The sequence below is a fragment of the Pithys albifrons genome, chromosome 2 (genome assembly GCF_047495875.1).
Source record: "Pithys albifrons albifrons isolate INPA30051 chromosome 2, PitAlb_v1, whole genome shotgun sequence".
In the NCBI taxonomy this organism is placed as follows: Eukaryota; Metazoa; Chordata; class Aves; order Passeriformes; family Thamnophilidae; genus Pithys; species Pithys albifrons.
This window is the reverse complement of record NC_092459.1, coordinates 107043120-107070892: the sequence shown is the minus strand read 5'-3', so window position 1 is coordinate 107070892 and position 27773 is coordinate 107043120. Positions and strand designations below refer to the sequence as shown.

The window sequence follows — 27773 nt, the reverse complement described above, 5'->3', positions numbered from 1 at the left end:
CTATTTGGCATCAGTCACAATACAGCACATGACAAAAATCACATGATTTATTAATCATGCCGATATACTAAATCTGACCTAGTCTCTATGTTTGTAAAAATCTGTTTTCTGAAGACTTCCAGTGGAGACAGCTTGAGATCTCTACCCACATGCCCATGTACCTCATAACCTAGTCTTGAGGAAACTTTTCTGTCTGACCTCTCAGGACCACTCTAGCAGTCATACTTTCACTGTTGGGACTCAGGCCCCTTCACAGCGGGCAGCTCCACTGAACCCATGGGTGCCCTGTTTGGACCCCCACCACACACCACACTCACAGTCAGACAAGTCTCCCTAACTAGCTCAGCAGAGTCCCACACACCTGGTTCATCTAAGAAATTTAATTGTGGTGCAGTGACACTGTAATAGCTCCAGCTGGTGCCTCCAGGGGGGACACCCAACAAAGGAATCCCTGAGATACTGTACCATCACAGTCTGTACCCCTATTCTAATGGTGATATTTGGTCTGGCATCTACTCGTTCATTGGCTCCCATGGAGTTTCTTCATGACAAGCTGTACTGGTTTAAAGGTAAACCAACAGGATAAATGAACCCAACATGAAAAAGATTACAAATCAGAGTTACGATTTAATAAAAAGATTACAATAAATGCAATGATACAAAGAGAAATTGGTTTTAATGCACAAAACACAGAAATATAACCCAGCACCCTCAGGCACAAACAGAAAGGTGTTTGTTAGCCTCTGTGCTGAGCCTCACGTGGTTCCCCTGAGTACAAAGTAAAAGGACAGGGAAAAAACTTCTTGGTGAAGATGACTGTTGCAGTCTGGTAGAGAGTGGGGGTCTCCTGTCGAGGTTCTGGTCCTCCTCTGGATCCAACGAGTTGTACTAGAGGCCTCCAACCCCCAAGATGATACTTGCTCAAGTTCAGGTGCGAATGCCCAGGACCTCCCCCAGGGCAGGGAGTTCCACAATGGGTGATCTAACTCTGTGAGTCATGGGGTATTTTTTGGAATCATTGATGGCCCACTAGCAGACATGATCCCTCAGGCTGGGTGTGAAGGTGCTAATGACTCCCTGGAGGGGAGTTATCATAACTCCTATCTCACAGGCTTCTTTAACACCCACCTTGCAGCCTGAGGGGTCAGGTGTGCCCTGAGCAACTGCTGCAAATGATCCATTATCAACAGTTTGTGAATATTACGTAGAGGGTGTAGAATGCACAGCTTTGGTCATATCCACACAGCGATAAACTGGTCCCGGCTGCTGAACTAGGACACAAGCCCTGCCCTGGCTGGCACCATTTTTGTCAGGCAAAGGGTCATTGCCACTTGCTGGGGCCGCCTGACATTTCCCCCCATCCAGGGCACAATCTACAGCTTGCACACCAGCTACCTGCCCTAGGTGTGTTCTCTACAATGGAACAAATCCAGACATTGGTTTGGTTGCTAACAGTGGGAACACAGCTATTAATTCATCCTTAGTACCTCAACAAAAAAATGGAAGCACTTTTTCATGAAGCTCTGTGCTACTGTTTTGGAAGCAAATCCCAAATTACACAAAAGGAGGAGAAAAAAGATGGTTGAAGAGTAGTGATTTATACTCAGAAGATTAAAAACCAGTGTAACAGTCCAAACCCTACACCACTCCTCTGAAGGAGTGAAAAATCATTCTCCAATGCAGAAGAATTACTCAAACATGTTAATCTATTTCTAACGGATGTGTTAGAATGAACTTTGTATTAAGGTAAATAGTTTTTCCTGGGACTATTGTCACAAACAAAAGCAAAAGGACCAACACTGCACTAGTATCACTGCAAAAAAGCATTACAGGACAATTATTTCAGTCACTCAGGAATAAATAGAGGCAGGAACATCAGGGAGACCTAGCAAAGCTCTGCAAAAGTAAATTAAAATAATCACTGAAACCTGCATGATTCAGGTTATCTAGCTGTTAGTTTTGACTATCAAAACATGAGAGCTGGCCCACACATGTGCACACTTCACAGTAACCATGACCCAAGGTGTTAAGAGTATACAAAGCATACAATCAAAATGACAAAAATGATACAAAACCAGTGTATTTATAGTTGGTCCTACTAGTTAATATATTAAAGGGAAGATATTTTTCAAAACTTTCTTACAAAGGAAAAGTGAGGTTTAAAGACAAATTTAGATTGCAAAGTAGTATCTCTCATACAACAGTGTTCTACCATTTTCCACCCTGCAGATGCTCAGGCCTCTCTGGGTGACTTGGGAATGGGCCAGCTCACCAGACCCACCATACCATTAATTTAACCAAACCTAAAGGCTAAACAGACATAAGGAAAACATTCAATCTGACTGCATGAACAGGTCTCTTCTGTTTCAACCAGAATATTCTCCTAAAATGCTTCCAGGTGAAGACTCACAGTCTGAAAAACAAATCACTTGGATTAATGTCATTTCCTTGCTGGCTATTCATGTGACTTTGTTGAACTCTTCAGAGAAATGCATCTGACATATTGCACAGTTTTCCTGAGGGATACCCTTTTGGCTGGAAAGTTGGCTTCAGTTTGGTCACTATATTTATATAAAGACATGCTACAACAACAATTAGGGCCACAGAAAATGCTTTCCAAACCACAGTCTGGAGAATCTAGAACTTGTGAAAGTTCATATCCTTCACAAGCTGTACATAGGCAGGGTGAAAGTGAAGGCAAACAAACAGAAGACAAAGACACTCCTCCCCTTCTCCCCTCACCCACCCCACCAGACTGAGACACTTACCAAAGTTTAGGAAGACCAGCTTTGCCTGAATAGCAGGGCAAAGTTTTACTAGAAAAGGGATGGCTATGTACACTCCCAGCAACCAGGTTATTAACTTCCGCAATCGAAACCATAATCCGTATCGCCTGTATAAAAGAAAAAAAAAGAGAGAGAGAGAGAGAAGCCTGAATACAGCAGGAATTTTAAGGAGTAATTTTGACAATGATCTATGTGATTGGTGTATTTGAAAATCTGATCATTTACTCTTTAAACAAAACCTAATTTTAAATAGTTTATGTAGCCTCAGTTTTTTGAAAGAAGCAGAAGTAACCAAACTACCAGCTGATCATACGAAGCTTAGAAAAAGGGAATAGAAACTCTGTACTGATTATATTTTAAAGGACTCTGTAACAAGAGCTTTTTTTTTAACCTGCTGTTTCAACACATTTCAGGATCTCTAGAATGTAAAAAGCAGCCTGATTGTGCTTCCCATTTAAATCACTATCAGCAAGATTTTGTTCAGTTAGATTGCCACATGTTTTGAGGAACTATGTATAATGAGACTGATAAAATTATACATGATCTCATTTGTGGACTGGAGCAGACATTCTGCCTTGTTCAGCTAAAAGGGTTTGTACCTCTCAATGACCTGGACAGCAAACCTTTCTAAGTTACAGAACATAGTAAGTTTCATAATCTGCACCATTATTCTCTATGAGTCCAGAATAAGTTCAGAACAATTGCCCAACACTTTATTTTCTCTACAGTATTTTAATTGGGAGGAATAAAATAGAAAAAAAATACAAACCAACAACAAAAAAGAAAACCAACCAATGAAAAAAAATTGAGTATCACACAGCAACTAGTCAAGCAATGTGTCTCAGAATATTGCCTCAGAATAACTACCAAATACACACCCATACATATGTCTACATACGCACTTACATGTACATAAAGGTATAGTTGTCATGATCTAGTTGACTTGCATTTCATGTGCAGAAACACCGAGGCTTTCAACTACCATTGCAATCAAGAACTAAAATTGAAGTAAAGCCTTCAGGCAACACAATTTCTTGTGCTTTTCAGCAGACAGTCTTGAGCAAGAATGATGTTCTATGCCAGTGAGCAACCAGTTCTCAGTATCAGGAACTGCTGGCAGCTGAACTTGCTCCACGTTAATGCTGAGAGGGTTTGGACACTGTTAGCTAGTTGAAACTGTCAAATAGAGAGCCTAAAGAGCTCTTTTTTAAACATTTCTAGAAGTAATATGAGTGTACAGACAGAACTGGAATGAAAATACCTTAATCATGCATCAACATTTTCAGAATCTCAATAGCTTTTGTAGTCCTAGATTGAAGCCAAGACTCTTAGGAAGTTTTCCAGCACAGCAAAAAAGACAACAATTCAATCTCCCCCAAACAGCTAAGTTTTTGGTATGATTCCTAGGGTGCTTGCAGGGAATAAGCTATCCTCTTATTTATCTAAAACCTGCCTCCATCACACTGCTACCTGCCTCCAAGTAACTATCTGTCTCCTCTCACCTAGGAACCACACTCTGGACTTCAGAAATATCTACTATCAAAATTGAGGCCCTTTTCTTGACAAGCTAAAGCAACTGTCATTTTCCAAGGGAGGGGGGGGGGGGGGGCGGAATTACTAAGACACTGTCAACCAGCTGTGGCTGCAACAAGTCCACATTGGAAGGTTCAACAGATTTTAACATTCCCCACAGCAAACTTGACAACGTAAAGAATGCCATCAAGACTTCCAGTGACATTTCCATACCTCAAGCTCAGCTTCCTAAAGTAGTACAAGAAAAACAGTAAAGGACTTGCAGAAGAAACAGTACAAAACAGGGGGTTTAGAAGAAAACGTTGGCCCAGCAGACGTCCTCTAGAGCCAGGGGCTGCACGACAATCCACCACGAAATGACGTAAGGTCAACTAAACACACATGTAAACCCCACAGCCTCAGGGAAAAAAACCTCACAGCATTCTGTTTGGGCTAATCACAGCTGATCATAGCTCTCTATTCTCAGATTAAAGTCAGCTTTCCACAACCACCCCAACAGTAGCACCTACCACTTACTTATGTAGCTGGAACAGGTTTGTCCAAGAGAAAGGGCAGAGGATACCATTGAAGGGTAGCTGACATTTAGCTGCTAAGCAACTGGAATATAACTTCGTTATCTTCAATGAGAAAAATGTGCCTTTTTGTTAAAACTTTTTGTCTCATTTGGCTAGTTGTTCAGAATTAGCACAACCCGGCCATTTCCTCTCAGCTCACATTTGAGATTACTCAGTGATCACCACCTTTTCACAAAGAACCATGTGAGCAGCCAGGTAGGATGGGGCTTTGCAGCAAGTCTTCCCATCTGGGGCCTAGATCCTACAGCAGCCAGAGCTCTCCTGGGGAGCTTTTGCATATGCCACAATTTCAGTTCCACAGAATAAAAGCTCCACTTGCTTAGAAAGATACCAGAGCCAGGCCTAAACTCCTCCAGGCACAACCAGAGCACAAGAAAACAGAGGCCCTTCAGATATTTGGGTTGCAAAGCACTTCACATGATCCAGCCACAAGTGGGAACCAGGAACAGAAAACACTAAAGATGACCTTGTCCAAGTAATGGTGTCAGAGCTCAGGAATGACTCCAGTTTCTCTTTTTCGAAGGCTGAACCAAAACATCTCTTTCTTTACTCTCATGCACCATGCCAAATGCTAATTGGTAACGTGATATTTACACCTCATCTCCAAGGAGATGTCTACTTAAAAATGTAACCAGGGCAGAGCTTCTATCCATCAGACAACTTCTTTTCTCCTGATAAATCCAAGACAATGTGCTGAAGTACAGACATAAAATTACCGGGTAAATCTTCAGTGAATAACTCAGATAAATTAAACTGCTCTTGCTCGGTAGAAAAGCTATTTCAGGAACTAAATGCTCTGCAAAAGAAGCTTTCGGTGTGCTGAGGCAAAAGCAGCATCAATATACTTTTCACCAGAAAACTCAGTTGTCTTAGCTGGAAAATACCAGTGAGTTAGAAAATTAGCAGCTGCACACTAAAGACATTTTAGAATATCAGAAATGGATTTCCTGGAACAAAAGAAGTAATGTCCAAATAAAACCAAAACAACAAAAAACCTCAACAACATAGAACCCCTAAGTGCCCCCTAAATAAAACAAAATCCCCTGACATCACATTTTCTCCTTTCATTTACCAAAGGCTTTTGTCCATCTCCTGGGTTTTGTCCAAACACAGGCAAAATCTGAAGTAGTTTTTGCTTCACACAGGTTTCTGAAGTGGACATGAAAAAATACATTCTTTCTCTGGACATACTTAAATCTGATAGAAGTAAGTGTTTCCTGCAAGTGTGACATGAGAAACAGAACATTTTTCTGGTAACTTACACCTGGATGAAGGTCCTACTTTCAATTGGAATAAGCATATTTTGCATGTGGGCACAGTATGAGTATCTGACTGGCAATGAGGAGCTGGGAGTCTGTTCATGACCACTTCTCCTGAGTGTGCTATCTTTGCTCTATCAACACCAAGGGAACTGCAGGCACAAACATTCTTTGCCTCACTATGGGAAATAACCAACAAACTAACATTTAAGTACTGCACCGTCACACAAAGGGATTTCAACCTATGGTCCACAATCACAGTCCATCTGCAAAAAGCAACAAAGGCAAGCAAATTTACTACAGGCATCTTTCAATTCACAATACTAGTGTTCCCCCCTTCTCTCCGGCAAACTTGGGAGGTTTCATGAACGGTGTCCAATCACCACAATGCTGTAGGTACATTCTGCATCCAAATTAAGATTAAAACAATTTTCCCTGCAGAACATCTGAATCATTTCTGCATCAGAAGCACACCAGAAGAGTTTTCATTAGGATCTCCTTATCAGCTATGCTACAAGGGTGAAAGGGCAGGACAAGGGTGAAACAGGAGATTGGTATCAGAGCTGCAGTCAAGCAAGAACAAAATTTATCAGAAACACAGACACATTGCACTTGCAGTCCCAAAAGGATTTATAGCCAAATGCACATACAGCCCACATGATCCACCTGGGGCAACAGTAAAACAAATGCCCACAGACACCAGAGTATGAAACTGCATTTGTTCAGCAAATGCTGTCACTCTGGCTTGCTCTGGTGTCCCCGTCAGCTGCTGGAACTGCAAACTGGCAATGCTCTCCCAGCAGGAATTCAAAGCACAGGATGCAGAAAGCCAAGATCATTTTCATTCTTGGTCAAGCAATGTACCCCCTGATGATCAGGTGATAGAATTGAATTTAAAAGTGGTAGAGGAAAAAATAAAATAGCATAAATAATGGCATAGCAAGAACACATCCCCCCCCTCTCCTAACAGCAAACATTTTAAAAAAACCCCAACCCAATACATTTGTCCCCTCAGACAAGGATCAACAGCATAACAGTCAGGAGGCAGATAAAGACACAAACAAAAGATTCAAAAAATGAGGGTGAAAAGAAAGGATGAAGGACTGGGATGATTTTTTGGGGGTAAACAGAGTTGTACCCAAACCAGCCTATTCTACAACCTGAAAACTGCAACTGAGCCCCAAGGCACACAGGGGCATGCAGAAACACCACGGCAGCCACTCAGAGGGCAGGACAGCCCACAAATCAAGTCCCTGGCAAGCCTTTCAGCCTTCTTGCTAGCCTCATTTTAAACAAGAGACGATTTCTAGCCCAGGTAGGATCTTCAAGAGCACTCATCTTGCCTTCCTACAGAAAACTTGGACAGTTTTGCTGCACAGGGCTCGTCCTTCTTGCAGGTCCTGAAGGGTGAATGGATCATCCTGTCTTTCTTCGTCCTCCATGCAGGCTACCTGAGACACCCAATTTGATTAATCTTTTATTTCACTTGTTCCCTGTCAAGAAAATAAAAAAGAAAAAGGAAAAAAACTATCAGCCTTCCAACTGTGTGATTGCACAGAGGCAGCCTCTCAGCTCCTGAACGGGAGCTCACAGGCAGAATGTCTCCTCTCCATTTGGAATTGCTACAAGCAGTTTATGGACAGTTTGTGCAGTGACACCCAATAATGTAATTTTCCCTTGCAAGATTAATATGGGTTCTTTACTCTTCTGGTTAGCTATAAAACCTGTTTAATGTGCAGTTAAATGCAAACTGAAAAGATGGGAACGTCCAAGGGGTTTGCCCCCTCCTGGTTTCTGTGCACTGGGAACAAAGCTACATGGGCAAACAGGCAACCACATGACTCATTTTGGGCTATTTCAGGCACTTCTATCCAGAATTCTCCTCAATGAAAAGTCTGCAGCCAAGCTTTAATTCCGCTTCACTGGAGGTACTGTACAGAGAAGAGAGGTTGAATTATAGAAAATTCATCCAATCCTGAAAATAGATTTTCCCCCAAATCCATGAAAGCCAGCGGGGAACAGTAGTATCTGCCAGAACTATTGGCATCTGAGCGATTGATCCCTCCCTTTGGCACTAAGATCCCTTTAATAGTAGGATGAGTTCACTGCAAAACAACACAAAGAGAAAAATCAAAGCCCCCAAAATATCTTGCTATTTGAAAAATTAAGCCTACTTCAAAAGAAGAGTCATAAACCACAATCCTGGAAACAAGACATAAATGTAAAGGCATTGTTTATTTTCCTAAATCTATTTCCTAAAGCAACTAAAAACATCATGGACAAAAACTGCATGGTAATCTGCATGCTCAGAGACTTTGTTTCAAAAACTTCCTAAAAACTGTTGCTCCTGGAAAGATCTGGAAAATAAGAAAACTAGCTCTACCAGATTCCTTTGTCATCTCTTACAAAAAGAGTCCTTTAAAATCTTGAACCTTTGCTCTTTCTTAGGAAATATTCTAGTCTTTCTCTCAAAAACTAAACCACAGTATAGTATTGTGTTGGGCTTGGCCAGGGTAAGTTACTTTTTTTCCATAATATGGAGCTATATTCTGGATTTGGGCTCGAAACAGTGTTGAGGGGGATGTTTCAGTAATTGTTGAGCTTGCACTGCCTCATGGCCTTTCCCACCCCACCACACAGGAGGCTTGGGGTGCACAAGAACCTAGGAAGGGACACAGCTGAAACAGCTGACTCCAACTGACCAAAGGGATATTCCAGACCATATGGCATCATGATTAGCATACACTGCTGGGGGAAGAAGGAAAGGAGGGACATTCGATGTGATGGTGCTGATGATCACTGGATTACTTAGGAAGATAACTACTTGTCTTACAATGCAATTACTCCAGCTAGGTGATGGAGTCCTGCTCTCCTGGAGCTGGCTGAACACCTGCCTGCCCACGGGAAGGGGGTGCATGAATTCCTTGCTTCACTTTGCTTGTGCACATGGCTTTTGCTTTACCTATTAAACTGTCTGTATCTCAACCCATGAGTCCTCCAGCTTTTACTCTTCTGATTCTCTCCCCCATCCCAGTGCCTAGTCCACAGCTGGGGCTGAAACAAAAGTATCAACACTTCAGCACTTCTTCAGAAGAATTAAGACACTACTTATCACAGAGCCATGCACACTTTTACAAGGGTAAAGGACTTCACGATTTTTTCAGGCACCCAGCAGCAGAATAAATTGTTACTGACACATGCCATGTATGTGAAAGACACGATTTGCTTTCTGTTGTTTCAAAAGACAATCTGATCTTTCTGGGACAAGGCAGGAAAGTTTGGGTATCTTACTGGTTTCTCTGACAGTTTCTAATATTCAACTACAATATCTATCGGCACACAAACCCAAGCATTAACAGTTGTTAGATCTATTATCAGGAAATATCAGTAAATTAATACATGGCAAATTTGAAAATGTTATCAAACATGCAAGCTCTGCCTTCAGGTTTCTCAGAATATATGACAGTTTATTTTTTAAACAGACACAACACTAAGTGTTGGAAGAGAAGGTGTCCTAACAGAGACAAAAGCTCAAAAACCAGAAAGGACAGTATGTCAATAAACCCATAAAACCTTTTGAATTTCCTGCCAAATGCTAACAAACAGTTCCAAACACAGAAAAACACTGACAGCTACTAAAATGTATTCTGCTTTGCTACTATTATAGCAAAAGAAATGGGGTTTTTTTCTGATTAGGATGTATTTCTAAAGCAAAGCAGAAAGGTATCATAAGCACTAGCTTATTTCTCTGTTCATAGTATATCACAGGAAGACCATGAAAGCTTCGTACACAGTTCCAGAGAATGCCAGCAAACAAAACCACAATATTTTGTCTATATGCTAACCAGCAATTTCACCATCTCACCTGTTATTTTCCATTAAGGATGTCCCATCTAATATCAATCAAGTACCTACTGATGTTGCCCCTTCAGTTGGGCCTACTGGACTTCTATCATCTTTTTAAAATCCTTCCATGTCACCTGAAGTCAGAGAAATTACCTCAGTTCATCTGACAAGCTCTACATGGGTAAACAACGCAGTTTATCCCACTTTCCATTCACTTCCATGTCTATGCAGCCTGAAGGTGGCAACCTGTTAATGTGGCCATAAATGAAAGTTCATTGTAGAAAAGACCCATAACAGATACATACAAATACGTGTAAAATAAGCTTTTCAAATACGTTGGTTTGTGGAGATGGCTTAGCAGTCATGGCAGAAAAGTCTGTTGAAAGCAGGAGCCTGCAGGACCTTTTCTTTTGGCTGTGGCATTGTACAACCGCTGCCTTAGCTACATTTCTCTTCAGCAATGTTCTTTTCCTCCCTTTTTGAAACTACCTGTTCCCAAGATCCCCCCTGAGGTTTCATTTCAGCCCCAAAACACACTGTTGCCTACAAAGCATCTCCTTTTGGCTGAGACAAGAGCTTCAGGCAGTGTTGTTCCAACAATCTGAATACAGATGAGGTTTGAAACTTTTACACTACCAAATTCACCCACTTCATTACCTAGTTCCCCTCTTACAGCCCAGACTCTCACAGATGGCTTCTCTCCCTCCTTCTGACTAATATCAGGGGATTAAACATTAACTTCAAACAATAAACAGCATGATGGAAGCCATCTAGCCAGTCACTTACAAGACCTCAGGTCTCTCCAAGAGATATAACTGCAAAGTAAAGGAAGGCATCTCAATCGAATTTTTCAGGAGAGACCATCAACCTCTAGCTCACATTTCAGCTTTCAGAAGAGGTGACAGATCTTGGATAGGACCTGCAAAAAGCAAAACCCTGGTGCATCAAGTAGACGAAATGTGGCATCAGCATTCAGAGGGTATGAGGAAAGCACTGCTGATCAGTCAGTCGATAGCAATGGAATGCCAGTGAAGGTCATGCCAGGACTCTGAGCACAGCAGAGGGAAAAAAAAAGTGAAGCCCATAAAGTGAGGGAAAGGCAAATCAGTGTGCAGCACTAGTGAGCAGAAATAATGTAGCAGTCTGCAGGTAACGTATGGGCCTTTGTCAACGAAACATGTTTGCAAAAAGCAGAGCAAATGAAACAAGGTAGGAAAAAGGCTCACACAAGCATTTACACACTCCACAGCACAGGGACATGGGACATCTAACTTGTGCCCCATCAAGCACCCCACCCCTTCCCAGTGCTTGGGCTCTCCTCTTCACAACCATCGCATAAGCCCCAACTGCTTCAAAAGACAGTAATAACCACTTGTCTGATTAAATCACCGTAAGCATTGGCACTTCCTTTGAAGGACAGAAGCTTGGAATATCAGTCTTGATAACTTACATTTCAATTGTGTGAAATCTACATAGGTGTCACAGACCCGGAGCGAGAATGGGCTGTACATTTGGCAAAACAGAACCAATTTATTTAAAATGTATACCAACGGCATAGCCTAAGCTGCAACTATGATACTTCTCAATGCTTGGGTAAGGTAAAATGGTATTAGCGCTAGTGTGTACTGTGTGTGACAAGACTAACCTGAAAGCTACATTTTAAAAAGAAAGCAGCAGATGCCACTGGTTTTTCAAGTATGTAGTAAACAATGAATAATTAAACCCTAGGCAATTGAACAATGGACATTTGAGACAGAGGGGCAGGCTTGGGGATTGGGGTTTTAAGGTTGTTGACTTTTCTTGAATGCATCTTCTGCAACAGCGGCTTAGTTTGTGCCAGAGCCTTTCGGTGTGAACTGCTTGTTTAAATTCTAGAAACATACTTTCTCCAGAGCTCCCCAGCAATACTGCTGACACTAATCAAATCTGAAGCCACCCACACTAGATTTTAGTCGAGCTTGGCATTGAGATACTACTGTGGTGCAAGTACATTCCCTCGACAGTGTTTACCAAATTTTTAAGTTTTTCCACTCATTTCACAGCTGACAGCTGGTTTATACTAAAGGCACAGCCCTCTCACTACTCCATGAACAAGGGAATGCAAAGCTGTCTGCAAACGAAAGAGGAAAAAGCAGAATATAAACACCAAAATACTGAAACAGCACTGGAAATGCAAAACAGAAGCTTGAGACCAGACAAGTTTGATTTTTATTGAAGCTGTACTGCTCATTTCTCTCTACCACGCTTGTCTTCATTAGGAAGAATATCGAGGTGCACAAGCAAAGGTTCAAGAGCAGAACTAGTCCAGACAAGTAATACCTCCATCACAGTTCCTAACTCCCATTTAAAGTAAAGCCACTTGCCTGCTGAATGAATATCATAATTGAGGCAGCACACAGTGTGGTGGTGCCAGTTCCCTAACCACCACTTACAACTTGGTTACATGCTGTAAACCTGACAGACTTGCATGCATGTGTTAGCCTTGCAGTGATAACAAGAATCTAGAGTCAGCCTTTGTTCTTGTGGATACTCATGTACAAACAGGCCTGTATATCCAAGCTGCAAAACTTTCTGAACCCAAAATCTTTTCACACAGCAGTTTTTGTGAGACAGTCAGCAGCAACACAGCTTGAGAAGTGCCACTGCTAGCAAGCTTTGTGGCTCTGGCTTTCATCTAAACCACCTGAGCAAAAGACTTATTTGTGTATTGTAGACCTTTTGCCTTTTAAATACATGAAAATGGTCATCTTATATTTTCCAGCTGAGAAAGCTCTACTTTTGCTGGCAGAGATCAGAAGCCATCCTTCTCGGAAGCCTGAAGAAAAAAAAGAATGCTCTTGTGTTAGCAGCCATACTGCCACTTTTTAGATTCAGAACATGTCGTTAGCAATACATTTTGATTACAAAAGACCAACAGTTCTCTGTTAGAAGCATACAAGCAAACAAGAACATTAAACAATGCCAAAACATTACATATGCTGACTGTCAGCTCAGCACAGTTACATTCAGTTGGCGGTCACAGTGCCCTCTGTAATTGTGACCCGTTTAAAAAGAGAGACTTAACACAGTATTGCCATAAAGCAACAGCCGTGGTTAAAGAACAGATGTATGAACAGATACAGAACCGCTGTCAGCCTCTGACATACCTTGAACAGAGGGTTATTTTGCATACAGTCAGGCAGATTAATCTGTTTCTGCCTTCATCTGTGATTTATTCAGGGATTCCAGCTTTAGCTATCATCTTGTTCAGGAAAGAACTCTAAAATGACAAAGGCTTAAAAAACTAATGACAATTAAAACCAAAGCCATCACTAGTACTATAAAACCTTGAAGAGCCAAGCCAGAAAACACATAGTCCAAGAAGGTGAAAAGCAGGTGTTGGAGTTTCTACTTAACTGCAGGGAAATTAAACATTTTGCAGCACTGCACATCAGCCTGCCACAAAGTCTGAAATGAAATGTGGTCCCTACTCTGGTAGTCAGAAGGCAAAAATAATGCTTTACAAGGGACAATACAAAGCTATCAGAAACTGAAAGAAAAGGTTAGTCACTGCATTTCTGCTGTATTTGCAAGAACAAGAAAATGGGCTATTTCCAATGATTGTGTTCACTCACAGTTTTCATATTCAGCAGTACAAAACTGGCATTGTCAGCTTTATTCCTGCTTCCTCAAGCTTCTCTGAAACAAATCAAAACTTTACAAAAAGTGAGATAGGACTCCTCTAAGGGAGAAAACAGTGCCAAGCGTCCCTTCCCAAGGATGCCAAGGAAGTCTACAAATCTACTCAATTCTTAAATGCTTTAAACACACTTTGCTTCACAAGCAAGGATGCTGCAACCTGAAGGCCATGATTCCAAAGTTACAACATCCTCATTTGCGTAGGCCTCTCTGTCTCAGGAAAGTCACCCCAGGGGGAGCTTTACTGCCAGAGAAAGCGAAACTAGGCTCTAGACAGGGTAAATGCATTTTCTGTTCTCTGATCTTGCATAATCCAACTACCCTTCCAAGAGGCTATTTTTTCAGTTATGTCACAAGGGTATTCTTTCAGTTATGCCACATGAAGTCCTTTATTCTGCACACCTTTAGTAACAAGGCAGATGAGGCTTCACACAACCTCATTTCCCTTATTATTCAACACTTACCTCTTTTGCAAGAGGAATTAACAACCATTTTAAGTGGGTACAAAAAATTTGATTTCAATATAATCAGAAAAACAGCACAGGTGCTATGGGAAAGAATATTTGAAATCTCAGCTACCCTTCTGTGCCTGATGTACAGGAAGGACACTATAAGAGAAGGGTAGGACCCACATTTTGGCCTTCAAATCAGTTCTTCTTTTCAGAGACTGAGAAGGAACACCAGCTCTCACTGTTCACACATCACTCCTACTAAAACACAAGAGGGAGGTAACCAAACATCACTATCTCTTCCCAAGCACAGCATGAGACAAAAACTCCAGACTTAAGAGACATTAAAAGAAGAATTCTATATTCTGTTATCTGTGCTTACAGCCATTCAGGATCCATTTAGATATGGGACTTATTTAAAAAAAAGTAAACTGTCCAGTCAACCATGAGACAGGATTTCTCTTCTTATTTTTTAAATACAACCCACAAGGATTGAACTAATTGCACTACTCAATCAGACATGCCCTCCACTAGAAGGTTTTGCTTTAGCTGTTTACTAGATATAGAAGGAACGTTGATGCCTGCGGTTTCCATGCTCCTTCGATACCTGAAATTCTCTTTCTATGTTTTGTTAGATTGTTTTGCACAAGGTGAAGGCAGCCGTTGGACTTATCTCAAAAATTTTCAAGTGTTTGCATTTTAGAAGTTAATTTTGTAGTCTAACAATCTTTTCTATGGCTCTACTACTCAGTAAGAGTTACAATATTGAAGTAAATCTGGGTTAAATAAACACTTTAATTTGGAAAGTAAACACTCATGATTCCTGTTAGCTCAGTGAATGATCAAGGCACTTAACAGAATCTAAAATTAGGAGATTCTGCTTGCAAGTTTATATTGCCTTCAATAAGAGAGGCAGCTTTCTGAAGCTAAGTGTTGCACTGTTTCACCAACACTTAAGTGCTTTGAGAGAGAGACGTGTGTACCAGCAACGCAAAAGTGCACAGCCTAAATGGCAGCCTTACTGCCTGGGTAGAGGATCACTCATGGACCTAGGACAGCTTGTAGAGGTGACTTACCTAGAACAGCTTCACTCTTTGCCACCATTCTTATCCCACAGTTACAACTCCTACCTCCTCCTCCACTGTCCTGCCTTATCTCCAGCTACTTTTAACCTGTGTCCCAGTGACCTTTTCACTATTTGACCAGCTGCCTTCAGACTGCTGGCTGTCCTATCCATCAGCCCCCATCAATCCTCTCCTCACAGTTTTACCAACAGTAACTGTCTCATCCTTGGGTTGGTTGATATACAAAATTACACATCCTTGAACCCAAGCATCAATCCCATGAAGAGTTGTTCCTCTCTTCATTGAGCCAATTTTCAGTAGAGATGGCATGCTCTCCATTAGCAATACAAGCCCTTTCAACAGAATAAACTACAGTACAAAGTCAAGTGCTTTGGAGAAACAATTTTACCACTGATACTTTCACCAACTAAGCTCTAATCTCAACAAACCTGTCACATTTTACACTGTCCTTCCACAGGACAGATCTACTTTCATTAGTATATAAATTTAATTGCTAAATCTTCTTCCATTAAATTTCATATTAACTCTTACAATTTAAATTGCATAGACTCCACTTCAGGCTAATGGCTTTAAAGTCCCCTAGGTCTCCTGTTACCCTTTTAATACAGCAAAAGCACTTAATCTTCTTCTGGTACTGATTCAGTCACAGCTACATTAACACACTGCTCTTATATATTACAGCCTTAGTGAATCTTTGTTGCTTGCAGTCAACACTCTCCCGATGTCAGAAGCTGACCACTACTCTAACACCAACAACGAGACACAGTGCAGCTACCCAGTGAGTTTCCAAAACCCAAAGTTTTGTAGGGGAATTGCTGTAGAAGCCTATTTGCTAATTTCACATCCTGGCACAATTACCAAAATAATCTGCCTGCCCTTCAGGTCTAGGAAGATTAAGTAACTTATCTGTAGCCTCCTAGGTGGGCATGGCGGTTCCTTTCAAAGGAACCTGGACTCAGCAAGCAGTACACTTCATCTACAGGGAAGTCCTGCATGGGTATACCTGGCCTCTTGTACATACTGCAAAAGTGGATTCTGGAGAGGAAATTATGCCACCATCATTAGTTTTAAGGAAAACACCCCAATGTTGTTTACACCAAAAAGAAACACACATACATTGCATCCTGGAGAAAACCCAAAGACTCAGTGCAACCACCTGTGACTGCATCTGCGGGGAACCAGATTCCTGGCTCAGCAACCACATACCATTTATAGGATAAAAGAGGGTGGCCATTTGAGCAAAAAGGACAGAAAAGAATGTGACAACACTGAGAAGACCCTCTTCTCTGCAGAAACCTTCACTCCAGATGTGACTAGGAAGTCCTGTTGGTCTCAGGAGTTACCCAGAACCACACATATGTTGGGAAGTTTAGGTATATTCAAACAAGCAGAGGTCCGCAATTCATACAGCTACTAAGAAGAAAAGGACTTTATGGAATCACAAAGTAGTAGCAATTCGCAACACCACAGTAATTATTAATTCAGGCATAAGCCATCAAGGCAGAGAAACTGAACCAAGGGGCAAGCAAGATATCAGAAATATGGCACCGCAATGAAATTAGAAGTTCAAGGAGACAGACTCAAAACCAGAGGGCAAACTCTCCTCAGCCTCAAAAAGTCTCCTTGAGCAGATTTCTCCATGAGAAACATGAGGACTTGGGAAAACTGCTCAGAGAGTAGAAGACATAATACAGAATGGATTCAACAAAAAATGCTATGCTATATTACAGAAAATCTAGAGAGGCCTCATGAGAAAATTGGACCCAAAGAAAGAAATTTTAGATGATACAGACAGGCCTGAAGGAGGATGCTAGAAGTCTCAAGAGATGCTTAAGAGAATAAACCATTTAACACAAACTTTCACCCCTGAAGTCAGGGATGAAAATGGTGAAAAAAAAGACAAGCTTTAACAGTAACACACCGAGGCACAGAACTGCTACATGTCAACACAATGGCTTCACAAATCCATGAATCCTAAAAAAAAATAATCCAAGATGAAAAAAACCCACAACAATAAAACTAATAACTCCCCACACTGCAGGGAGCATTGCTATTTTTGCTGAATGAATACCTTTGAGAAATAGTGGGGAGAGGATGAGCACAAGGAAAGAGAATTAGAGAATTATAATATCTGCAAAGGCTGAACAAATTGGGAAGATGATGCAGAGAATGAACACCTAATGCCCCAAAAGCGTAACTTGGGAGCAATTCAGAGGCACTTGCTAAGCCATAAGCTGCCAAAATGGACGACAATGCACAAGACAAACCAGGATGCACAGCTATTGAGATACCATTTAAATAAACAAGAAAAATAAAAGAGGCAGACAGATACAAATGGAAGTAATTACACAACCCATTTTTGATATATCTGAGCAAAATATTATTGTGCATCCTCTTCAAGAGAACTAACAAACGCCTCCCCCCCCCAAAAAAAACAACAACCAAGCAATAAAACCCAACGCCTCACCTTACACACTAAAAAAAATCCCCACGCATATTTTACACATAGGAGATGTGATTCAACCTGAACTTAGTATGAAAGAAAGCACAGGCAAGCGACTGGAAACCATTTCACAGCTCCTTTGTAAGCTCTGCTCAAGAACAACTATTCAGAATGAGTGAAATAGCAGCAGTTACTCAGTAGGAAGGTGGAATTAGTAAAAAAGCTGCATGACTGATGAAATGTCTCTATACAAGCAGCACCCTCCTCCTTGGAGAGCATTAACAAGCAACTCGTTCAACCAGAAAATGTCAATCAAAAGAGACAACAGCACAACACTCACTTGAGGGGAAAAAAAAATCTTAAGTATATTGGTGAAAACTTGCAGGAGATCAATTCAAATATTTGTCATCTCTGCTACAATGACCAGACTGGAATAATCATAAAAGACTGTGCAAATGCTCCTAAACAAAGTAACATCAGGAAAAAGGCCTAGAGATAAAAGGCAGGGGTGACAGGGAGACACAAGGACACATAACAAAAATGGCCAAGTTCTCTGTCAGAGGAAAGATACTGCTGGTTAAAACCAAAGAGACAGAGGAAAGCATGAAGCACTTTGGCTGCTGGGGCAGGATGGCACCAAGAGTCAGCACACATCGCATTTGACATGCCTGGGCACACTCACTGTTCCAGTGAAATGCAGCTGCATCACAGGGAAGACACAAACAGGCTGCTGCAGCTTCTTGTCTGCAGCACCTCCCTGTATTTTCAAGAAATACCCAGGAAATGGTACTGTAAAAGCAACCTTCTGCCTTTCAAGAGAAAGCTGCATACAGCAAACAAGGACAAGAGTGACTATGGTGTAACTGAAGCTACACCTAAATCAGTCAAAAAAATATCTAGCTTGTGGGATACACAGGCTCGACTGCCAGAGGAAAGGTCCCAAAAACACACCTTGCAGGGGCTTGTGCCAGCAACATGGGATCTCTAGGAGAAAACGTAGCAGGGATAACAGAAGAGAGACTGAAGGACAGCAGGCTTCTCCAGCAAGGCAGAAGAAGTATCAAGAACATAGCTTACACACATGGGATTTGCAGCTCTCCACTGCTTCACAGCGTGGAGAGAGACAGAAACAAGTTTTAACATCTGTTACAAATAAATGTTTGTAGGAGAAGAGGGAATGGCAAAATTCATACTTCAGGTCTATAGTTTGACTCTTGACTGAGATTAATATGACTAGATAAGGACTAGGTCCCAGAAGTGAAGGGTAACATGCATGTGACTATTTATCACCAGAATGAGTGTTCAGCAGAAATGAGATAGGAGAACTTGCTTTGGTATCAATACCAATATTAAGCTCACTTGATTTCCTTTATTCTCTGTGCTCCCACATACAGGTTTTCTATATCTACAGCTGCTCAAACACATTTTCCCAGCTCATCACAGCCAACAACCACAAAAATGAGTAACAGCAAGTACCCAAAACACAGTGCTACCCTAATAACCATCTAGTGCTTCAACACTGTCACCTGGAAAATGCCTCAAAACAGAAATACTAGAGGAATGCCATCCACACAAAACACACATACCGGGAAAAACAAGCACTACCTGCTGCTTCTTTAGTATGCATTATTGCATTTAATAATTTCAGATAAAACAGCTCCTTTTTAAAAAAAAAATTTACAGGCTTTTAAAGGAGCTACTGGTAAAACACTTAGGTAACCATCATATTAGATTTTACTGCTATCAATGGAAGAAAAATGGAAATACCAATATTTGTTCCTTTGTTTGTAAACCACTTAAGAAAAGCCGCAATGACTACAGCATGCTCTAGCCAAAGCCACATAAATCTTACTTATCAGATATCCATCTCTGTTACACTTAGAAGTGCACTCACACACACTTTCTGTAACAGAGTAGTTGCCAGTGACAACACACAGCCACCTCTTCAGAATGAGTTTCAGCTCCTGGATGAATGAGCACATTGTGATGGTATGAGTGAACTGAAACTGAGGGGCAAACGCAATGTTGGTAAAATTCAAAAATACTGTTGCAAAAATAAGCAGTTGCTGCTGCTGGTAAGTCAATAGTGTGTTCTATAAACCCTGCTTACATTTTACAGATACAGTGCTGTTTAGCCTTTGCCGAGGAGCTGGATGTGAAGAGGAAGAGCCATACTGGGAAAGTTCACACACCAGCTCTGCTTCTGCTCCACAGCCCTGGTCACTCCTGCTACAGACACAGCTGCCTCTGCAGCCCCCTGTGATCCAGACCTATGGGATCTGCGACATGATCAGCCCTTGGCTACAGAATTACACAGCCACTCCATGCTACTGTGGGGTTGGTCTGCTTTTCTAAATGGTTTCTATCATTTTCCCTTTAAAACAGAATGCACAGCCACCAGAAGTGTTGATTTTAACTATTTCATCAAGGAGCATGCTGCTAAGAACAGTCTGCTGTTGCACAAATCCCCAATTTCAGATATTATGCCACCTCCACCATCTCAGTAACCTCGGAGCAGAGTTTTCACCCCCTTACAGCTTCTGCAAGCTGGGGAGTAAAACTGATGTAACACACTGAAAGCAACAATCAAACATTACTTTTATATCCAGCGGTATAAGGAATGCTTTAATAACAGCATAACTTTGCATATTAGATACAAGGGTCTAGATGGGCATACAGCAACTTGTTGGCCACACAAGTGACCAGAGTCAGGGTAGCCCTCAAGAGAGGTCTGCTGTATTAATACCCTCCTCATGTTCTTCCTTAAACACTGCTGCCTGCTGCCCAAGGTGGGATACAGAACTAGAAAGCTGCCTGACCTGACTGAGGGGGATTGTTCTGAACGAGAACCTTATCTCTCGGCATCACACCTTCTTCTGCCTGGACCTCCCATTCCTACATGCTCAGATTCACAGTCCAGCAGCTCATTTATCATCCTGTAGAAAACACAACTGGAAGGTACTGACAGATATCAACACCTTGCCTGTAAACCACAGTCTGAAGGCTCACAAGGTGAGGAAGTCAGAGAAGGTCCAATAAAGTCATTAAAAATGTAGACAACAAATGACAGCATGAAAGAAAAATGCGGAAAAGAAGTTTAAAACAAATAAAGATTTCCTACAATGCCATGAGTTTGAGAAACACTTTTGTGTAGTATACAGTACCTGATCCAAAAAGAAAAACAAAAAGGCCAAAACCCATGAAGACCCATGCAGGACTTCGGGAATCTCTAAAACAGACTTCAAAGGCTGAACATGGAGAAAAATGAGGAGCATTTGCCTGTTGACTACTTTCAAAAGTATAAATGGAGAAATAAATACAAGAAAATTTTTCACCACTAGGATGAGCTTTCCCTAATTTTAGCTTGACCTTTACAATACAGCTGTGCTGTGTCTGGTATCCACAAAGCACCTGTATTTCACACCAAGCCAATAGCCTGCACTTCCTTCTTCCTAGGGCGTGCTCAAGGCTCATCACCAACAGAACACTTTCACTTGAGTAAACAGTACTTGACTGCTATTCAGAATGCTGAAGAAGTTAACAAGCCATCATTTGACTGCCACGGGTCTAGACGTCATCCACCTGGACAAATGGAATAGACATGCTGAATTTTTAAATGTTATAGAAGTAGAGCACTGACAGTCTGATCCACTGCAGAGTCATGAAAACTGAGACCAATCCAGCACCATTTTCAACTACCACAAGCTTGTAATAACGTGAACAGCGCCCTGACAGCATCCCAAAAGTTTACCTCCAGGGCATAAAATTGAACAGTCACTACCCAATAAAAGAAATCACATTTCAAAGCCTCTGTCTTTGAACACAACAAATATCCACATCACAAACAGGAAAAAGGTCTTTTCAAGCATTAATTTTGTCTATGAGAACAGAAAAATTAGCAAATTTACCAGAGAAATATCCACAATGCCTTTTCTAGAAATCCAGTGTAAGTCCCTCCTTTTTTCTTTTAATCAGGCTGCTGTATTGCTGAAGCACAGCAATTTGGCTTCAGCTACCTAAACCACACAGCTATTTTGGTCATTACATATTCTTCACACTTTCGAAACACAAAGAACAGCACTACACTGGTGTAGGTGAAATTAAGCAGTTGTGTCTTTTCTTTCTGAGCCCTCTGCAACCGCGAGTCTGTCCTCATTGTGCATTGCATCTCCCCAAAATCTTTCACCATGACGGCTCCAGGTGATAACCATCTTCTTCTTCTATTGTTACAGCTTTTTAGAGAGGTACACAGGTATTTTCCCAGCATAAATACATACCAAACGTTTAAAACGTTAACATATCTAGCAAAAAGCCGAAGGTAAACTCTTTTCAGTGAAGTCACCCATGTAAGCTTCTCCTACTGACCCCTAAATCTGAATCATTCATAGAAAAGAGATCACTTTAACAGGCACCAGCTTCTTCCAAAAATACGGACATCGTACCAGCAGGCCCTGGCTCTTCCACATACGCTCTCTGATGGAGACGACTTCGTGCTAGCCATTTTATGAGGAAAATGCCTGTCAGTATCGAAGGGGGCTGGACAAAGCAGCACTCAGGTATGAACACCAAACCTTTCCATCCTTTGCTGCTTAAGGCTGGGTCCGCAGGTCCCGCTACCGCCCCACTCTCTAATCAGTTCTTCGCACCGAGAACTGGAAGGCCATCAGCGGGGCCGACACCTGCTCACCTGGCACACGAAAGTAAGGCAAAGGGGACCGAGGTGGGGCACATCCTGACCGCCCAAGTACTTGTCCGCCTCGGCAGAGCTCCTCGGCCTGGGAGGGAGGGGGGTGGTGGCCTTTCCCCTCTTCTCGCAAAACACAGCGCCGCTGCGGCCCCGCTCCCCGGCAGGGTCTCCGTGCGCCCGCCGGAGCAGACAGACGGTGATGCAGGGATAACAAAGCCCGGCGCAGGGACCGCGGCGGCGGCGCTCACCTGCCCAGCGGTCGCTTCATGCCCTCAGCGGCGACGGCGGCAGCAGGCAGGCGCAGGCTGTGCCTTAGACTGCAGCCCTTGTCGAGGGGCCCCGACACAGCGGCGGCGGCGCGCTCATGCTCCACCGTGACCGACTCGTTGCGTTTCCTCATGCCGGGGAGGGGGCGGCAGCTGCGGCGGCAGAGACGGCGGCAGCAGAGCGGGGCCGCGCACACCCGCCGCGCGCCCAGCCTGGCCCTGCGGCCACGCCCCGCCGGCGCCCCGCCAATCCCCGCCTCCGGCCGCGCCGCGCGCCACGCCCCGCCAATCCCCGCCTCCGGCGCGGGCTCGTCCGCCAGCATCTCGGAGCGATTGCGGCGCCATCTCCACTGAGGGCAAAAGCGCCCGCCGCCATTTCTGTGTGGGCCGAGGCGGGGCCCTGAGGCCGCTCGGTGTCAGACCATGCTATCGGTGCCGGGAGCTTTCGTCTGCCGAGAAGACCCCCCCGAACCTGCAGCGGCTGTGAGACCCTGTCGGGGGCTCGGGGTCAAGCGGCAGTACGCACCTGGACACGGAGAAACGGCACGACTGACACGGATGCCTGGACAGGCAGAGCGAGCCGTAGCCCCCATTGTTAGGGTCGGCGGTGGCAACAGCAGTGAAGCTCCAGGAAGGCACAGATATTCATAGCCTTGGAGCCTGAACGGTCAGAGATCACGACCTTCCCCTGTTTTGGCTTCCAAAACTTTCTCTGGATCAGAAGGCAGCAGTATGAAACTTGAAGGTGTGATTTCCAACTCCCATTTGCTCTGTAGCTTTTGGGGGGAGTTACACCACATTGGAAAGCACATTCTCGTCTGCTTTATGCCTACAGATGCACACGAGCAAGGCAAGGAAGTTAGAGAGCTCACCTAGCAGTGTGGGTGTTGCAAAATGTGGAATATGTAAAAATTCTGTTAAGAACGGATGTTCTTTTATGTTTGATCTTCGTATACTTTCAAGCCTAATCAACAAGGAAGGAAGATTTAAGCCGTGAAACAGCAGCTAACAAACAAGCTGTAAGTGATGTCCAGGTGTTAGAAAAACAAATTAATTGCCTTGTTAGAGTTTAGGGCTTCAATGATCTGAGACTTAGGGGAAAGTTAACAAAGCTCTGGAAAAAGGATGCCCACTGATAGTGGACATAACATTTATAAACCACTAAGACATCTGGTAGAATTCCTAAGATGAGGAAGAAACTAATAAAGTCAACTCAGTAACTGTGCTGAATCAACTCTGACTGGGTAAAAGGTAATTCCGGTAGGGGGAGATCATGACCAGCAGCTCAGAGATCACTGACCCAAGAAACCGACCAACCCAAAAGAAGAGACTGAACTGAGCACAAGAAGCAAGAGGAAGCAAGAAGCAAGAGAATCATTAACCAACAGAAGATAGAATACTAATTAATAAGAGAACTATGTAACTTGTAGCAAATGACCACTTCCTTTCTTTGCCAAAATGTAAATAGTAAAAAGTTTTCATAGTTGGTGTGCTTGATTTGTGGAATACCACCGAGCACCCAGGCTTGCACAACTCTAAATAAATAATCACTGTCATTGGGAAGACTGAATTCTGCAGTTGGGGATTGTTAGGAGCTTTGCCTGGGGACAGCATGTTGCGAGTGGTGGTCATTCCAAAAGCAGGCTCGGCAAAAGCTATACGAGACTCCTTGGGAGTGGCAGTGTAGTCCTGTGAGGAAGGAATTGCTGCAAGCTGCTCCACAGGAAATACTCACGTATCATAAATCCTCTGAGATGCCTCCAAGTGAACTTTATTACCGAGGAAAACTAAGGAAAATTAGTTGAAAGTCAAGTCTTTGGAGCATGAGTCTCAATACCAGTTGGCTTTTTCTCTGTGCTAGAAAGTAGACAAGCAGGTATTTTCTTCTGGAGGCCTTAAGCTACTCTCAGCATTTTCCTTCCTTAATTATGTAGATGTAAAAACAGGGGCTTGTTTGGTCTCTCCCATCATATCAAATTTATAAGATTCAGGAACCACCACCTTTTTTTTTAATTGTTTTTTAGTGTAATGTGCTCTGTGTTGCTGTAATGTAATTTATAGAACATCAAACTGTAGAATCATACAATCATTAGGGTTGGAAAAGACCCCCAAGATCACTGAATCAAACTGTTATCCTAGTACTGCCATATTCACCACTAAACCATGTCCCCAGGTGCCACATTTAGACATTCTTTGAACCCTTCCAGGATGGTGACTCCATCGTTTTTTCTGAGTAGCCCATTTCAATGCCTGACCGCCCTTTCAGTGAAGAATTTTTCCTAATCCAAACCTCCCCTAGCACAATGGCACTTGAGGCTCTCTCCTCTTGGCTTGGCTTGTTACCTTGGAGAAGAGACCAACCTTCACCTCACTATGACCTCCTTTCAGTTATCTGTAGAAAGCCTCCTTTTCTCCAGGCTAAACCCCCACAGCTCCTTCAGCTGCTCCTCATCAGACTTGTGCTCCACCCCTTCTCCTTCCTTGCCTGTCCCTTCTGAGGAGTTTACAGTCCATTGTAGCACTCCAGTTGTGCAAGTCATTCCACCAATATGATGAGGTTCTCCCATCTGGAATCAGTACCTGCCCTTCTTACCTACTGAAAGGGAAGTTGGCCTTTCTGTGAGCAGGCCTCAGAAATTAACCCACTCACAGAAATCAATGCACAACATCCATTCTGAATTCCAAATTAACCCCAAATGCGATGGTTGAATTCTGGTGGACTTGAGATATTATTGAGGCAAGGGTCAACTACAAACCTTACTTCTGCTGCTGTTATGGGCAAACCAGGGTGAAATTCTGCCATCTGCAGTCACCAAACACTGCATCTGAACAGTGCACTGCCACAGGATTTCTTAGCAGCTAGTAACTCCATGTAGTTCTACAAAACATGCACAGGAAGAACAGGAAAATCCAGTTAGAGTAAATGCTGGGAAAGAATTTGAGATTTCTTAGCTCAAGGCAATGAACAAAGATTACAGGAGAGCAGTAACAGAAACTATTACTATGGGCAAGGACATGATCCATAGAGTTTCTGTATGTGTGGAATGGTCTGGAAGAGGACTGGAGACAGACCATGGGGCAAGGACACAGCCTGCCAGACTGCACCAATGTCAATCTCCTCCTTGCTCTGTGTTCGTCAGAGGCAGCTGCACCTGAATTTACATGCTTGACCTGGAGATGAGGAAGACTGATGGAAAGCAAAAGACAGCAAGTGAGTACTGATCCTTAGTAACATTATCAAGAGAAGGAATGAAAGGTAGTTTTGGCTGTGGATGAGCTCAAACAAGACTCTCCAAAGGACAGAATCCAGAGCAGGAGACACTGAAGGAACCCTGACAGGCCAGGAGAAAGTACTGGTTAGGAAGCTACTGTGAGAGAAGTCTCTGGAGAGCACAAGGATATTCAAAGCAGCAGAGAAGTCAGAAAAGGCCACTTCCATTGAGGTGATACTTGAAAGGGGGACAAAAGCCAAGCAGAGGTGAATCAAAACAGAGCAACCTGCTGAAAAAGGCAGCCTCTGGAGACAGCTTTCCATTCCTTAAAAACATGGGCTTCTTCATCTGCTTAACCAACTGTCCCCTAGTTGGACCATATAGAGGAAATTAGAGAGTTTGGATGGAACTGTGAAGCCATCCTTTCATGCTGAAGGCCTCCTTCCTGAAGGCAGGAGAATGCACATTACTTAAGGCAGAGCCAACTTTGGAAGGGTCTGTCAATATAATGTTCCTAGTGACTCAGGGAATTATCACTTGCTGGTGCTCCCAAGTCATCACAACCCCCTGTCTGCTACCTGCTAATTTTCCTAGTTGACGGTAGAATGAGCCGACTGAAGCCAGTGGAGTTGGACAGAGATTCAGTCTGTGGCTGTCCTCCAATCCGCCATGCAGGGACTGAGCCAAGCAAAGTTAGGGTGCTTATACCACTCTCCTGATTCACCCTTCACCCTATCTAAGCCAGTTTCTGCAAGTCCTGTATTAAAAATTAGTGGAAGTTTTTGGATTACAGCATTGTCAATTAGAAGTAAAGCATCTGAGAAGCATTTCTACTCACCTGACTGCCTGGATGATTCTTCACCAGTGTGCTGAAGGTGGCAAAAAGCATCTCTTCACGCTTTGCTACGTGCTGACTATATTGCTTACCAGTGAAAGTGGTCAGCAGTGTACAGTTACAGGGTAGAGGGATGTCATTCAAATCCTTTTGTGTTTACATGAGTTTTCCATGAACCTCCTCCAGATGCTGTAGATCTGGTGGCTTATCTACAGGATGCAGAATCACAGAATCATGCAGTGGTTTGGGTTGGCAAGGACCTTAAAGATCTAATCTGACTTCTCTGCTGTGGGACACCTTTCACTTGATCTGGTTGGCCCTAAGCCTTGTCCAGACTGACTTTGAACACTTCCAGTGATGGAGCATCCACAGCTTTTCTGGGTAACTTGCTCCATAGATCACTACTCTTCCTTAATGACTTGGATGATCGATCAGAGTGCACCCTCAGTGAGTTTGCAGATGATGAAAAATTGGAAGGTGTGACTAATATACAAGATGGTTGTGTTGCTGATCAGAGGTGACTGGCCACGCTACAGAAATGAGCCTCAGAAAGTTAAAGAGACATGCAAAGTCCTGGACGTGAGGAGGGTAAACCCCAGGTACCAGTACATGCTGGAGGTATGACAGCTGGCCAGCCATGGCCTCAAAAGTTTCTGGCCTTTATTGCATTCAGGAATCACAGACACCTGAAGCCAAAAGGAGTGCCTGGGGTGAGGAAGAGTTCCACTTGGAAAAGAGAATAGTTTGAGGAACGTTTAAACTAATAGGACAGACACAAGTTCCTGGGAGCAGGTGCAATGCCCCTGGAGTGCAGAAGAAGCTGGATGAAGTCCTTCCAAGACCACTGCCCATCCCCAGTCCTGGGAGGCTGGGGTTGGTTCTGCTTCTGGTAGGAACCTCCAGATTCTTGGGGCCTGGCAGGTCCTGCAGTCACAGAGAGGCTTTGAATGGAGAGATGTCCCCAGATGGAATGCTGCTTTGTGGGCTGGAAGGTGATGGACTGGGGGAGGTCTCTTGCAGGGGCTCTCCATGATGAGAGAATCGCCAGGAGAGCAGGAGCAAAGACGGGGTTCAAGGCTTTTATTAGCAGCCCCTCGAAGTTGAGGGGGGAGCCTCAAA

General features: G+C 43.1%; 1 protein-coding gene across 2 annotated transcripts in view; it reads right to left on the bottom strand.

Annotated features, from left to right (window-relative positions):
* Window positions 1–22852, bottom strand: part of ABHD12 (abhydrolase domain containing 12, lysophospholipase) — a 40270-nt gene extending 17418 nt beyond the window's left edge. The window contains exons 1-2 of one of the 2 annotated variants that reach the window (XM_071581835.1): window positions 22590–22852; window positions 2769–2893 (exon numbers count right to left, since the gene is read on the bottom strand). In XM_071581835.1, the coding sequence (XP_071437936.1) occupies window positions 2769–2893; window positions 22590–22741 (277 nt within the window). In that variant the 5' untranslated portion in view covers window positions 22742–22852. Of the gene's footprint in view, window positions 1–2768; window positions 2894–22341; window positions 22403–22589 lie in introns of those variants that run through there. The other variant, XM_071581845.1, reaches the window with a different exon arrangement.
* Between the last annotated feature and the right edge of the window lie 4921 nt (window positions 22853–27773).